At 44.9% G+C, this 16,535-nt stretch overlaps 1 protein-coding gene and 1 pseudogene across 6 annotated transcripts in view; one reads left to right on the top strand and one right to left on the bottom strand.

The window, feature by feature from the left end:
* Positions 1 to 678: 678 nt before the first annotated feature.
* Positions 679 to 16,535, top strand: part of IL16 (interleukin 16) — a 126,681-nt gene continuing 110,824 nt past the window's right edge. The window contains exons 1-2 of one of the 6 annotated variants that reach the window (XM_070775254.1): positions 679 to 800; positions 15,366 to 15,496. In XM_070775254.1, coding sequence (XP_070631355.1) covers positions 15,457 to 15,496 — 40 coding nt within the window. In that variant the 5' untranslated portion in view covers positions 679 to 800; positions 15,366 to 15,456. Of the gene's footprint in view, positions 801 to 14,691; positions 15,497 to 16,535 lie in introns of those variants that run through there. The other 5 variants (XR_011562590.1, XM_070775253.1, XM_070775255.1 and 2 more) reach the window with 5 other exon arrangements.
* LOC109575351 (COMM domain-containing protein 6 pseudogene) lies at positions 1,796 to 2,044 on the bottom strand (annotated as a pseudogene).

Here is a 16,535-nt window from a genome sequence, read left to right on the forward strand (position 1 = left end):
GGGAGGGTGGGATGAACTGAGAGTGTCACAGTGACATATATGCAGGGCCATGTGTAAAATAGATAGCTAGTATAATATAATACAGGGCAGCTGCTGTGTAATACAGGGAGCTCAGCTCGGTGCTCTGTGATGACCTAGAGGGGTGGGATGGGGGTTGGGAGGGAGGCTTAGGAGGGAGGGGATATATGTACTCATATAGCTGATTCATTGTTGTATAACAGGAGCTAACACAACATTGTAAAGCAATTATCTCCAATAAAAAGAATAATAATAAAAACATAAAGACTTCTCATAGGAAAGGCCATCCCAGGAGAAGGAAGGGCCTATACACCAGAGCATCATTTTTTTTTTTTTTATTTAAATCACTTTATTTTTACTTGAGCATCATTTTTTTTTTTCTTTTATTTAAATCACTTTATTTTTACTTGGTTATCTGGATGTGGTTTTCAAAATCAAATAAGACAGATATTTGTATGATTAACAAAATTATAATGCTCATTAATTTATGGAGTATATCCAGAACATATAGGATAAGGCTAGCAAAAGTAGATAACTAAAGAATTCGTCTATACAACATTAGAAAAATAAAACAGGTCAATGACAAAGCTGTATGAAATTATTCTTTCCTGTTTTTCAGAATCCATCTGAAAACATGCTGCCACAAATAGCCCTTTTGCTGCTAATGTCCTTGAACTTGGTTCATGGAGTGTTTTACACTGAACAAACATATACAGGCATAAAAGGCCCACCATTCAACACCAAGACACAGTTCTTCATCCCTTGTGCCATGAAGAGTAAAGGTAAACTTAAGTATATATTTTGGTCTTTTAACTGGTGGGTTGTTTCTTTCTATAATCTTTTTTTTTTTTAACTTTTTATTTTGTTTTGGAATATAGCTGATTAACAATGTTGTGATAATTTCAGGGATAGTGTATCATCTTGAAAGAGATTCTTGAAAGGCCCATATAGAGAATGCAGTTTTCAAAGGATCAAGTCAGCTGGACTGTTAAGAAGTGTATCTCCCAAGTAGCTGAATAACCTGATGATTTAAGTATTCGTAATCTTCTTCTGATTGTTGTTGTTTAGTTGCTCAGTCGTGTCTGACTCTCTGTGACCCCATGGACTGTACCCCACCAGGCTCCTCTATCCATGGGATTTGCTAGGCGAGGATACTGGAATAGGTTGCCATTTCCTTCTCCAAGGGTCTTCCCAATCCAGGGATCAAACCTGTGTCTCCTGCATTGGCAGGCAGATCCTTTAACTCTGAGTCACATGGGAAGTCCATATTCTGATTACAAAGTAATAAATACTCAATGCGGATGACTGAGGAAAAGAAAATGTTTCCCTAATTTTTGGTGTGTTTCCTTAACATGTATCTTATTTTTATATTTTTTCCTGCTTGATTCTTTTTTACTATTATTTAAAAAACGGAAAACCCAAGGTGTAATTTTCATTCAGTACTTATCATTTGATCCTTAGGCTGTTTTTGTTGCAGAAAGTGAAGTCCATTTTTTTTTTTTTTTTAGTTAGTGGTAGTTTTTTTAATTAAAAAACAATTTTTTTTGGATGTGGACCATTTTTAAAGTCTTTATTGATTTTTTTACAATATTGCTTCTGTTTTATGCTTTGTTTCTTTTTTGGCCACAAGGCATGTAGGGTCCTAGCTCCCTGACCAGGGATCAAACCCACACCTCCTGCATTGAAAGGAGAAGTCCTAACTGAACCACCAGGGAAGTCCCATGAAGTCCATGATTTTAGAACGATGGTAGCAATTCACCAACCAAGTAATCAGTTTTCACATAGTTTCAATAATTACAGCAACTTCCTTGAACAGTCTGTAGAAATTCGGAAAATGTGGAATTGTCATTTCAGAAAAACTTGTTCTTTACTTGACCTCAATGATCTGCCACTTTGAAACATAAGGACACTTAAGTAATCTGCAACTGTCTGAGCTCACAGCCATCCCCAGCTTCCACTGAAAATCTCTGGGCCGGCTGGTAACTGTGGCCTTAGCATCTAGCTGTGGCTCGCTGGACCCCTCCATAGCAGGGTCCAGTGGGGCTTCCATTACCCACTTGGGTGGAAACCTTAATGTATATTGTATATACCACAGAATGCAGCCAGATTTATCTGTGACTTTATGTGAGCAAGCAAGTGTTAAACCACTGAATTAGGGGATGCCCATAATACACCCTAGCTTATTCGGGCTAATTTAGAAGTTGACAGTAAAAGTAAAATGCTGCCGTAACAAAAACCTGCAGTGTGTCTCGATGTATCGGTTAGGTAAATGGCAGTAAGGAAATGGGGCTGGAGGAACACTCAGCCCCTCTTATGCAGTGGTGAACTATTTATGATTAGTCTCCTGTGATCACCTGGAAGGCACATTTGGTTTTTAATGAACTTGTAGCTCTGGGGAAAGTGGTTGGAAAATCAGAATGGTGGTAATTGCATTAGTTGTTGCTGGCTATGTTTAACAAGGTGTTACAAGGAAAAGATGCACAGAGAAAAGAATCGACTCATTTCCAAGAGTAATAACAGGGAATGGAGAAAGGCCAGAAATGAAAGTTGGAAAAATGAACCGCCTTGAGATGATAGCGTCAGAAATGGGATTGAGAAAGACTTCAGAGTGGCCAAAGGCAAATTCAGATTCAGGGTGTGGTACCCAGTGCCGTGTCCAGTTGGAAGCAGGGCAAAAATCAAATGAAAGGTGTGGGCCTGACACCTATAATTAAAATTTCCCTCTGATTTTTATGTCTCAGAGCAAACAGAGGAAGGGTAGGAACTTCATGCTTGTGGCTGTAGGTGGCCTGAAGGCAGCCACTGTTGTAATGCATGAAAGAGGCTTGGGAACATGAAATAAACAAATACAGCAGCTCTAGGAACCAAGTCTTGAAAGAACAGTGGGTGTGGTTCCTGGAAGATGGAACTGGAAAGTGACTACTGAGTGGTCTGAGAGTCAGACTGCCAAAAAAAAAAAAAAAAAGAACCCTGGCCTTAGAAAGCCTGTGATTATTTGAGACTTTTAACCCTCTAAGAACCCTGAAACTCCAACCATGCACAGGCATCAAAAAGGCTGAGGAAAGCAGCCCCCAAGGGACATAGGCTTTCCAACATCTACTGCACAGGTGGCCAAGGAGGCAATGGAAAATGGAGAACTTTCTAAAAGGTGTCCTTGACAAGCAGTAAATAATTGCAGTGCCCTCTGAGAGCAGTTGTTGTTGTTCAGCCACTCAGTTGTGTCCAACTCTTCATGACCCCATGGACTGCAGCACACCAGCCTTTCCTGTCCTTCACTATCTCCCGCAGTTTCTCAAACTCATGTCCATTGAGTCGGGGATGCCATTCCAACCGTCTCATTCTCTGCCATGCCCGTTCATTTACAGAGTGTCAGTGACTGTTTTTGTATTACAATGGCAGGGTTGAATAGCTGTAGCAGAGACCTCATGGCCTGCAAGCCTAACATAGTTACTTTCTGGCCCTGAAGAAGTTTGCCGACGCCTGCTCTAGAAAGATGCTTCTCAGAACCGAGAGCAGCTGCTTCTGACTTGATACAAGGACCCATGTGTCTGCTGGAGATTCTGATCTTTTGAGCTGGGGGCTATAAATTGATGGGGCGATGGGTCCTGGAAGTGTTTTCTTTCTGCAAGAAGGGAGAAAAGGAATATTTGGTGACCAGACTGTAGCTGAGACATTGAGTGCTCACTGAACATCCTTGTGCTCTTTCTAGCTGCCCACCAGTTGGGCATGGTCAGAGGAAAAGTTCTAGACAGTTGATCATGAATGAAAATGACATGTGTCAGGTCTGGCCTGAGGCCTTGAAAAGCCCAAGTCTCTATGCTCTCTTGTCCTCTGTTCTGGAACTCTGAATTCAACTAGTGTTGAGATGGTGGAGACACAGGAAGGAGACAGCCTGGGTCCCTGAGTCACCACCTGGAAAGGGCTGCCTTGGAGAGTGGCCTGGGTTGCATCAGATTTTGTGCTGATGAGAAATAAACTTCTGTTGGGATTAAAGTGCTGAGAGTTGAGGATTGATTTTGTTATTGCAGCTGAAGCTGATATTCTTTAAGAAAAAAATTTTCTTTTTTGAATTACAGCTGACATACAACATTAATTTCAGGTGTACACAGTGATTCAGTATTTGGATATATTGTGATATGATCACCACACTAAGTCTAGTTAACATTCATCATCAGGCATAGTTACAGAATTGTTTTTCTTGTGTTGAGAATTTTTAAAATCTATTCTTAGTAACTTTCAAATATGCAAGGCAGTATTATTAACCTTGGGCTTCCCTGGTGGCTCAGAGGTAAAGAATCTGCCTGCCAATGCAGGAGACACGAGTTTGATCCCTCGGTTGGGAAAATCCCCTGGAGAAGGAAATGGCAACCCACTCCAGTATTTTTGCCTGGGAAATTCCATGGACAGAGGAACCTGGCAGGCTACCATCCATGAAGTCAAAAGGCGTCGGACACGACTAAGCACCTCACACGCATAACTTATTTATAACTGGAAGTTTATATCTCTTAACTCCCTTCACTCATTTTGCTCACGCCCCTTCCACCACCCCACCCTGGCTGCCAACCTCCAGCCACCACTAATCTGTTGTCTGTATCTATGAGCTTGGGGGTTCTTTTGTGTTGTTTTTTCAGGTTCCACACATAAGAGAAATCATACTCTATTTTTCTCTGTCTGACTTCTTTCACTTAGCATCCTGCTCTCAAGGACCATCCATGTTGTCACAAATAGCAAGATTTCATTCTTTTTATGGGTAAATAATATTCCACTGTGTGTGTGTACATAGCAATAAGTGAATGGGTGAAAGTTGCTCATTCGAGTCCAACTCTTCGCGACACCATGGATTATAGCCCAACAGACTCCTCTATCCATGGAATTTTCCAGGCAAGAATACTTGAGTGGGTAGCAGTTCCCTTCACCAGGGGATCTTTCCAACCCAGGGATGGAACCGAGGTCTCCTGCACCGCAGGCTGATTCTTTACCATCTGAGCCACCAGGGAAGCCCCTAAATAAACAAAATATATATGTGTTATATATGTATGTATGTATATATATATAAAGTTTTTTGTCTTTATTCATTCATCCATTGATGGACACCTAACTGGTTGCCATGTCTTGACTATTGTGAAAAATACTGCAGTGAACATAGGGGTGTATATATCTTTTCAAACTAGTGTTTCTGTTTTCTTTGGGTAAATATCAGAAGTGGAATTGTTGGATCATGTGGTAGTTCTATTTTTGATTTCTTGAGGAACCTCCATACTGTTTTCCACGCTGGCTGCACCAACTTCCATTCCCACACATAGTGCACAAGGGCTCCCTTCTCTCCATATCCTCACCAACACCTGCTGCTTCTTATCTTTTTGGTACCAGCCATTCTAACAGGTGTGAGGTGACATACTATTGTGGTTTTGATTTGCATTTGTCTCATGATTAGTGGTGTTGAGCACCTTTTCATATACTGAAACTTTGTTCTGTGTGATAGAATATACATCACACTATGGAATAATTTAAACAAAATTGAGTTTATACTTGTATATAGTTATTATTCAGTTATGCAATTTTGTATTTATATAATTAATAGCTTTGCATGCCATGTAAAATAGTCTTTGAAACACAACGTTTAATAACTTTCTAATACGTCATTATTTCTTTGATAATGCACAGAGCTTAAAAAAGCATGGTTAGAAAGACAAGTTCATCCATTGTGTGTAAAAGGGTGCATACATATGTGCTAAGTTGCTTCAGTGGTGTCCAACTCTCTATGACCCCATGGACCATAGCCTTCCAGGCTTCCCTGTCCCTGGGATTCTCCAGGTTAAGAATAATGGAATGTGTTGCCATGCCCTCCTCCAGTGGATCTTCCCAACCTAGGGATCAAACCCATGTCTCTTATGTCTCCTGCATTGGCAGGTGGGTTCTTTACCACTAGCGCCACCTGGGAAGCCCGGTATAAAAGAGTAACTTTGCAATTTTCCTGAAATACAATTTAACACTCTGTGTCTTTCCTGTGATCCAGTAATTCTATATCTGGAAACTTATCATCAGGCAATAATAAGAGGTGTGGACAAAAACGGATACACAAGATTTTTGTTTTAGCTTTATAATATCAGAGTTGGAAATCATCTAAAATGTTCAGCAGGAACCAAAACAGTTACATCACCGACAGCATCTCTGCGGGCGCTGCCTGTTTGTTGATGTGGCTTGTTTAGCATCAGATGCTTGCATCTTGAGGCACGGAACATATATCTGATCTATAAGTACATATCGGATGCGCCCCCTTCACACTGTACCTCTTCATTCCCTGCTGACTGCTTTACGATTAGGGATGTGGCTGGCCAAGGCTTGTCTCCTTTTCATTTCTCTGGCAACTCATGACTTCTGGCTGCAAAGATTATTCAGATGGTGTCTTGGACATCAAACAGCGACAGCCCAACATTTGGTTACATAAAGTGCAAATGAATCATGAACACGTGGATTATATTTCCGTTCAAATACACAGGGATTTCAATTTATGGGAAATGGACTGTGGGCTGCACGAATTAGCACTAGGTTTGGGAAATTGGTTGAAACTCTGACCAGATCCTCAGTTTAGTTATATCCATCTGCTCTCCCCACCCCTCCTCCCGCCCCAATCCCCCTCCTTAGCACCCTGGAAATGACAGCTGTTTCGTTCCAGGGGATGCTAAAAGCTAGTCTCTTCTCCAAGAAAGACGGGAGGCCAACTTGATTTGCCAGAGGTTCCTGAAGTTTATTTCTTTTGTCCCAAAGCCAACGACGACTAAACAAAATACGAAACGGACCCTCCCTTCCCCTTGGCTTCTGTATTGGAACTTTCTTAATTTTCATTTCTCTCTTTAGTTTCTTCTCTGCCTTGATGTTGCATGTCTCTTCCAGTGCTGATCCCTTAAATGTTGGAATTTCCTGAGGCTCCCTCCTGAGCCCATTGTCCTTATTGTATTTTGTGCGTGCTCAGACGTGTCCAACTCTGTGCAGTCTCAAGGACTGTAGCACACCAGGCTCCTCTGTCCATGGGATTTTCCCTGCAAGAATGCTGGAGTGGGTTGCCATGCCCCCTTCCAGAGGATCTTCCTGACCCAGAGATTGAACCCCCATCTCTTGTGTCTCCTGCATTGGCAGGTATGTGCCTTACCACTAGTGCCACCTGGGAAGCCCCAGTTGCTTAACTGCAAATGGAATCCTGCAGAGAACAAGGACAGCAGCTGATTAAGGTGTGGAGGACAGGGGTTAGGGAGGATCAGAGACTAGAACAGCAGAAGGAAGAGGAAAGGGGACCCATGGCCCTAGAGGAACAGCTGCTGTGTCCCCCACAGACAGCACAGACTCAGAGACAACCACCAAGAGAGCTCCAGGCCGGCGGGGAGGCTGACAGCTCCCTGATGTTTCTCCTGACTCTGGGGCCAGTGTCAGGGGAAGGAGGTGTGAAGTGGCCTGGGAGTGAGACTGCCTTCAAGATCAAACTTAATGCCATCTCCTCCATGAAGTCTAGTCTACAGCAGGGGTCCTCAACCTCCAGGTCATGGACTGGTGGGTATCTCCTGTCAGATCAGTGGCGGCATTATATTAGAAATAAAGTGCACAACAAATATAATGTGGTCCATGTACCCCAATATTCACGTAGCACTATTTACAACAGCCAGGACGTGGAAGCAACCTAGATGTCCATTGACAGATGACTGAATAAGGAATCTGTGGTACATACATGCAATGGAATATTACTCAGCCATAAAAAGGAATGCATTTGACTCAGTTCGAATAAGGTGGATGAAGCTAGAGCCTATTATCCAGAGTGAAGTAAGCCAGAAATACAAATCTTGTTTGTTAATGCATATATATGGAATCCAGAAAGATGGTACTAAGGACTGCTGTCTTCATAGCAGTGAAGACACAGACATAGAGAACAAATTTGTGGACACAGGTTGACGGTGGGAAGGAGAGGGAGGGATGGATGGAGAGAGCAGCAGAGAAACCTGTACACTACCACATATAAAATAGACAGCCAGTGGGAAGTTGCTATATGACACAGGGCGCTCAAACCGGTGCTCTGTGACAACTTAGAGGGGTGGGATGGGGAGGGAGGTGGGAAGGAGGTTCAGGAAGGAGGGGACCTATATATACCTATGGCTGATTCATGTTGATGGATGGCAGAAACCAACACAGAATTGTAAAGCAGTTATCCTCCAATAAAAAATAAATTAATTAAAAATATATAATGTGCTTGAATCAACCCCAAACCATCCCTGGCATTTTCAGTCTGTGGAAGAACTATCTTCCACGAAATCCATCCCTAGTGCCCAAAAGGTTGGGGACCACTGTGTGTTCTCATCACTGGGGTTCCTGTCCCTCCTTGAGCATGCTCCAGACCCTTAAGCCAGTCCAGTCCTCCCCCACTCTGCGTCCTCAGCTCCCCAGTGTCCTCCCACTCTGCCTTGTGGACACTGGACTGGATCTAGGCTTCACAACTTGGCTCTTGGACTTCCCTTGAGAATAAGCTCTGGCCTTTGGTGCTGCCTCCCTGTACTTCAGACTGCCTTGGAGAGGATGCCTGGCCTTGGGTAGACCCTGGGCCTCTGTCGAGTTGGCATCTATCCAGGCACGTCTAGTTCCCCCTGGAGAGGTGGGATTCAGACAGTGGTCCTTTGTCTCCCTGGCTTAGGACTCGGTCAGTGTCTATTTCAGCATCCCTGCTGAGCCTCTCCCAGGTCTCCTCAGCTGGACCACTGAGTAATCTCTCCACTGCAAGACTGAACTCACATGACCTTCCAAATAGTGGGGTTATTACCTATCCATCACCTCCAGGGAGAGCAAAGACAGGACACCCCAGGGATTACCATGAGATTTTCGAGTTTGTTCTGGTTCCCAAGTCATCTCTGTGCCCCACTGGGTCCCCTGATGCTTCCTGCATCCCTGCCTGGGCTGGTGCTGCTATTTCTGTCCTTCTTGCTCCCTGAGCTGCAGCACACAGCCTGGCTGAAGCTCATGGTCAGCCAGCCAGCCAGAGGGTGGCCTCTAGAATCTGTGGACAACTTGTGAGTTCCTTCCCTACCTTCTTGTCTAGTTTGGAGGAGGTAACCAGGCTTTTTTTTTTTTTTTTAATTTTATTGGAATGTAGTTGCTTCACGGTGTTGTATTAGTTTCTGCTATACTGCAAAGTGGATCAGCTATGTGGTAGTTTAGTTACTAAGTCGTGCCCAACTCTTTGTGACCCCATGGACTGTAGCCCACCAGTCTCCTCTGTCCATGGGAATTCCCAGGCAGGAAAGCTGGAATGGGCTGCTCTTTCCTCCTCCAGGGTATCTTGCTGAGTTAAGGACTGAGTGTGTCTCCTGCATTGGCAGGAGTGTTCTTTACCACTGAGATACCTGGGAAACCTCATATTCTCTTATATTCTGTGTTTATAATTGAGACTGTGTCATCTGACCCCATCTCCATTCACTTGGGTTAGGGGTGTCTTCAGAGAGGACTGTCGTTGTTCAGTCGCTGAGTCATGTCTGACTCTTTGTGACCCCATGGACTGCAGCACACCAGGCCTCCCTGTCCATCACCATCTCCCACAGTTTGCCCAAGTTCATGTCTAATGAATCGATGATGCCATCCAACCATCTCCTCCTCTGTCGTCCCCTTCTCCTCTTGCCTTCAATCTTTCCCAGCATCAGGGTCTTTTCCAATGAGTCCGCTGTTCACATCAGGTGGCCAAAGCATTGGAGCTTCAGCTTCAGCATCAGTCCTTCCAAAGAATATTCAGGGTTGGTTTCCTTTAGGATTGACTGTTTTGATCTCCTTGCCTTCCAAGGGACTCTCAAGAGTCTTCTCCAGCACCATAGTTTGAAAGCATCACTTCTTCAGCACTCTGCCTTCTTTATTGTTCAGCTCTAACATCTGTACATATATAAATGTGTTCCTTTTGGAAAAGTAGGAAATGCAGAGAAAAAGAAATGAAAAGCATTTATAATCTCTCTCACTAGCCAGAGATAATCTCTGTTTATGTTGATATGCTTATGTTTATATACTTATGTTTATTGATATACCGTCAATAATAATCTATTTTCAGAAAAAAATGCAATTTTCCATATTTCTCTGTTATTGAACTTAACTCTTTAACCCCCATTTTTCTGGACAGTGGGTTTTTAAAAATATTTATTTACCTGGCTGCACTGGGTCTTAGTTGCAGCACTTGGGACTTTTAGCTGTGGCATGTGGGATCTAGTTCCCCAACCAGGGATTGAACCCAGGCCCCTGGCATTGGGAGTGTGGAGTCTTCGACACTGGACCACCAGGCAAATCCTGAAGATGGAAAATGGATTTTGCTAATCCAAAGTAAATTTAATCATTCCTGGTTTACTCCCGATTTTAGTCAGGTCTCCTCTGGGTTCTTGCTCAGCCAGTTGAGGGTCTCCCTGCCTGGTTATTATGTGAGATGGCGGCACTGGGGAACGTGTACAGAGCCTGTGGTCCCCTCTTTGAGGCATTCTTTGTAGAGGAAGCTGCCAGCTTCTCCTTTGTCTGAGAGGTTCCATCCCCTCCGTGTTAGCCATCCAGGGATCTTATTCTCTCACCACAAATGTCCCCCTGCTTTGTCCACATCCAGCCGCCCGGGGCTCCTGGGTCAGCTGGGGCCTTCAGGTATTCTGGGCATCTCTTCCAAGTTCACCTCTTCAGGGAACTTTCAGCTCCTCTCTCCCACCCTACCTCCATCCTCCCATGGGAACTCAGGGGACTGTTCCAGGATCTTGGTCTAACCATCCCACGTGAACATTTCCAATCCAAGTTGGCTCAGGACACTCAAATGAGGCTCTTTTCTCCCAGCATTTCAGGCAGAAAGTGGGACCCAGGTCTCCGTGTTATGTCTTATCCCTAATATGTACTATCTGTGTGTCTTGGTGCCAACCACAAAGGGGCAGAAGTGAGGAGTTCCTCTGCAGCCATGTGTTCTTTGAAACTCATCTTCCCTTCAGTTGGGCGGACTTTTATCTTCTTTCAAATAAGAAAATAGCCTCTCTTATATCATCAAGTGTTTTTCCCAAATCTGTGGGTTTATGGTATAAATTTTGTGCTCTGTATCCTCCAGACTTTGCTCTTTGTAGTCCAGGCCAAGCTTTCATCATTGAAGAAACAAACAAAATACACACAAATTCAAATGTGTCAGTGTCCTATTGCTGTGGTAACAAATTGCCACAAAATGAGTAGCTTAAAACAATACATAGAGGGACTTCCCTGGTGGTCCAGTGGTTGAGACTCTGCCTGCCAATGCAGGGGACATGGGTTCGATCCCTGCTCCAGGAAGATCCCATGTGCCACAGGGTAACTAAGCCCGAGCGCCACAGCTACTGAGCACTTGCTCTAGAATCTGTGAGCTGTGGTTGGCACCAAAGCAGGGGGACCTTTGTGGTGAGAGAATAAGATCCCTGGATGGCTAACACGGAGGGGATGGAACCTCTCAGACAAAGGGGACCACAGGCTCTGTACACGTTCCCCAGTTCTCTAGTTGCAATGAGCAAGGGCTACTCTCTAGTTGCGGTGCTCAGGCTTTTCACTGCAGTGGCTTCTCTTATTGTACAGCATGGACTCTAGGGCATGCAGGCTTCAGAAAGGCTAGAGAAAGCTCAGCGCAGCAGTGAAGACCCAGCACAGCCATAAATAAATAAATTGATTAAAAGACACAAACACAAACTATCTTAAAGTGCTGGAAGTCAAAAGTCCAAATTGGGTCTCCATGGGGTAGAATGAAAGTGTTGGCGGAGTTAGCATTCTTATCTGGGCACTGGAGGGGAGAATCCTTTCCCTTGCTTTTGCTGGCTCCTGGAGGCCATCTCCATCCTTGGCTTATGGCCCCCATCTGCATCATCAAAGACAGCAGTGTCGCTTCTTCAAGACTCTGTCTAACTCTGACCTCCTCTTCTGCCTCCCTGTCCCACTTTTAAGGACACTTCTGACTTTATTGGGCCCACCTGGGCCATCTAGGATAATCCCTTTATTTTATTTTAATTGGAATATAGTTGCTTTACATTGTTGTGTTAGTTTCTGCTGTACCACAAAGTGAATCAGATATATATATATATATCTATATATATATATATATATATATACCGTCTCTCTTGAGCCTGCCTCCCACACTGTCCATCCCACCCCTCTAGGTCATCACAGAGCACTGAGCTGAGCTCCCTGTGCTATACAGCAGCTTCCCCCTAGCTAGCTATTTTACACATGGTAGTGTGTAAAGGTCAATTCTACTGTCTCAGTTTGTCCCACTATTTTAAAGTCAGCTGGTTAGCAACCTTAATCCCCTCTTGCATGTAATATAGCATGTTCGCAGGTCCCTAAAAATAGCATGTGGACATCTTTGGAGGGGCCACTCTTCTGCCTACTAATCAAGTAATAATTCCTTTGTCAAAGGCTTAATTCATATGATCAAAAGCTATGACCTTCAGAAGTATAGTCTTTGTTATTGATTTAACAAAGTTTACTTTGGAGTCCCAAAGCCAGTGATTTAACTTAAATTTTTTTTTTTAATTTAAAAATGTTTCTACCATCCTATAAGTGTTATGAATTGAAAGCTATTGCTATTCTCTGACTTTGAGAATAACCTAATGGATATTGGAAAACTTAATGGATACTGGGAAGCCCATGAAGAAAAAGAAAAATCCCTCTTTCTTTTTTTTTTTTCTGGCTATGCTTTGACGTGTGTGATCTTAGTTCTTCAACCAGGATGGAATCTGTGGCCCCTGCAGTGGGAGTGGAGAGTCTTAACCACTGAACCACCAGGGAAGTACTCCCCCCGCCCCCACATCCCTCAATTTTAGTTCTCCAAATTTAATTTTGCTTCATAAATATGGATCACACTACACACTCTGTGTTTGTTACCTGATTTAATTCGCTTAGTGATGTAATACATTTCTGACAATGTTGTTGTTCAGTCGTTCAGTTGTGTCTGATTCTTTTGCGAGCCCATGGACTATAGCCCCAGGCTCCTCTGTCCATGAAATTCTTCAGGCAAGAATACTGGAGCGGGATGCCATTTTCTTCTCCAGGGGATCTTCCTGACCCAGGGATCAAACCCAACTCTCCTGCCACTAGCAAGTGGGTTCATTACCCCTGAGCCACCAGGAAAGCCCTTCTATGACAATAAATCTTTATTACATCATTTTCTGCATACTATTTCTGCATACATTGTTTCTGCAGACTATTCCCCTGTCTAGCTGGCTTCCCATTGCTGACGTGCCTGGGAACCACTAGAATGCAAGGCCAGTGTCTGGCCCTCATGGTTCTTTGTGCATAGAGTACCTGCAGCATGCTGCAGGTCCATGGCCTGGGCAGTCAGTTGGTTACTACGAGCAAGGTAGAGCAGGCAGCAGGAAGTGCCAGCTCTGGATCCAAACCCTCATCCTGGGAGAAGGATGACCCTCAGGGAGCTTTTCTGACTCCAGGTGCTGACAGCAGAGTTGGTTTTTTTTTTTTTTTTCATTTTTTTCCCCCTGGCACCCTGGAGCACTGCCCAGAGAAATGATTATTTGAGGGAGGTGGGGAGGCGGAGTGGTCACAGTGACCTGGAGGTGGTTTAATTGAGTGATGGTGATTCAAGACTCTGAACAGTGGGGCTGAGTGAAGTTAGACAGAGAAGGAGGGACGTTATTTGACATCCCTTATGGGCAGAATCTTTAAAAAGAGGTGATAAGAATGAACTTATTTACAAAACAGACTCACAGACTTAGAGAAGGATCTTATGGTTGCCAGAGGGAAGGATATGGGGGAGGGATAGTTATGGAGTTTGGGATGGACCTGTGCATACTGCTATATTTAAAGTGGATAACCAACAAGGACCTACTGTATAGCACAGGGAACTCTGCTCAATGTTATACAGCAGCCTGGATGGGAGGCGAGTTTGGGGGAGAATGGATACATGTGTATGTATGGCTGAGTGAGTCCCTTTGCTGTTCACCTGAAACTATCACAGCATTGTTAATCGGCTACACCCCAATAAAAAATTTAAAAAGTTTTATTTAAAAAAGACTATGAACGGGGACTTTCTTGGTGGTCCAGTGGCTAAGACTCTGCGCTCCCAAGGCAGGGGGCCCAGATTTGATCCCTGGTCAGGGAACTAGATCCCTCATGCAACTAAGATCCAGTGCAGCCAAATAAGTATTTTTTAAAAGGCTATGAATGGGGGGAGTGACATCGGTCAGGAGGCCAGAGGCGTCCATGGCAGGGGCTCACCCCTAGAAGACCTGGGCCACTTGGCAGGCGACAGGTAACCCAGGAGCTGACACTCCTGCTCAGGGTCTGTCACTCCTGCTTCCCTGGTGGCTTTTTCTCGATCAAACATAGCAGGCTTTTACTTGCGTCTGCTGTCACATTGCCGTGTCCTGAAAACCATCACATTCTTCCCCAGCTTTCGGCCCCGACTCTTTGCCCACTTACGGTATATTCTTTTGGTCTTTCTGGTGGGGGGAATCCAAAGATTTCTTTAACCCAGCAATCAAATTGGTCATTTAAAATAATAGTATGCCTTGTCCAAGTCTAAAAATAGATCCTTCAGGGTATGGGAAGGCTAACAAGGGGAAGTTGGGCAGAGAACACTGGGAGTTTCGGAGCCCAGTTCCCCAGGGCTGTGTCCACTTTTCTTTCATCCCTCCTCCTCTTGACAAGGGCGGGAGTAAGGGCGCCTTCTGTTTGTCTTGATTCAAGTCAGCCTCCACCTTCCCCCGAGCCCAACTGCCCTTCGCAGGACACAGACTGCATTCACCCCGCCTCACTCCACCCCAGCCTCGCGCGGATTTTATGAAAGCCGTTTTCACTGGGATTCAACAGGCGCTGTGTGTGTGTGGCGTGTGTGAAGGAGAAAATGAATCACTTCGACTTTGGGCAAGGACTGGAGGTGTCGTGTTTGTCCCTTGCAATGACATAAACACACCAGAACTCATTAAGAAGAAAAAAAAAAGATTGAGGGTGGGAAGTTGTGGGGGAACGGACTCCAGCCCTTGGGATGATCTGAAAAGTTCAGCACGTTTTCCATACATTAGACCTCAGAGAGCATCGTGTTCTGCCCGCTCGCAACGGACTCCCAGTCCAAGGGAAAGTTTGAGGTTTTACATTTCTGTTTGTGGTACAGGAAAAGGCTTGTGATCTGAGGGCTTGATTCAGTGAAATTACATCGCCTTCTACACATTCGCTTCGCAAGGAGGGCAGGAGTTGGAAGCAACTGTTTTGAGACGTTAAAGATTTGCTGGCAGAGGGAAAGGGATTTTTTTTTCTTCCCTCCCTGCCGGCGGGGGGAGAAACAGTTCTAACGAGGAGTTACTTTGTAATTTTAACTCCCATTCAAATACTCCCAGCCCTAGAAGCTGCTGTTGATCCCCCAAGACTTCTTGATCCGAACCCAGAGGGACCAGTCACTGCTCTCCCACATCCTCAGAGCCCCCCGACATGAGTTTGCAGAAGAGGGTCTTCCCACGAAAGGAGAATGGTGAGTGGGGCTGAATCACGGGGAGGTGGAGATGGAGAGTTTGACTTTTTCTTTTTGACGTTCTCCCAGAGGAGTGGAAGCATGGAAAAGCATCGTTGGGGTTATACTGTGTTGTGTTTGTGTGTGTGTGTGTGTGTGTGTGTGTGTGGTGCAGTCCCTCCCTGTCTGTCTGCGTTGTCCTCACGGAGGCTGGCTGAGTGCTCATTAGGCTGCTTGTCAGAAGGGTGAAGGGTGGGCTTTATTGCAGGACCACCCAAAGGGGATGAGAGAAAGCCCTGGCTAGGGCAGCCGGTTTGTACCTGCCCTTCCTTCCTCTGTGAGGGGTCCTGGCAACTTTCAGGGGCAAGAGCATCGATGTCAAATGTCCAGAGTTGTCAGAGTCCCCACAGCTGTGCTCCGCTTCTAACAGGATGCAGAACAGGAGGGGATGCTGCTCAGCGTCTGGGGGAGACAGGAGAACAAGTCTCTGGAGCAGGGACCCCCTCAGAGCCTTCTCGGATCTAAGTGCTGAGAGGGGCGCCAGGTACTCGGGCCAGACTCCCTGCCTTGCCGCAGGTACAGCCTCTGCAATGGATCAGATGGTTTCTTATAACAACCTCCTTCTTTCACTCCGGAAACATAAACAAACAGGCATCAGGGGAAAGGATTTTAACCCCTCAGCCCAGCTTTTTAAGTCAACACTGGCAAAGCTTCAGCTCTGTTGTAACTTTGGCAGAAGAGAATAAACACGTGGTTTTCTTTTAAAAAAGAAAGAGAAGCAAGTCAAAGGCACATTTCTGACTTTTCTAGCTCCAGGAGGAAGATACGGCCGAGAGGCTGGAACCCTGAGATCCATTTGGTTAGGTTCCATTAAAGTGTCTCCGACTTCAGAAGAAAGGCAGTGGAGCATAGGGACCAAGACCCCAGGGCTGCAGGGTCTGGCTACTGAAATGGAACCTTAGCTCTAAGATGAATGGGCTACTTGGTTTGGGGAAAGGTAATTAACCTCTCGGGGCTTTCCTATTGGCTCAGTGGTAAAGAATCTGCTTGCCAGTACAGG

The sequence above is a fragment of the Bos indicus genome, chromosome 21 (assembly GCF_029378745.1).
Source record: "Bos indicus isolate NIAB-ARS_2022 breed Sahiwal x Tharparkar chromosome 21, NIAB-ARS_B.indTharparkar_mat_pri_1.0, whole genome shotgun sequence".
In the NCBI taxonomy this organism is placed as follows: Eukaryota; Metazoa; Chordata; class Mammalia; order Artiodactyla; family Bovidae; genus Bos; species Bos indicus.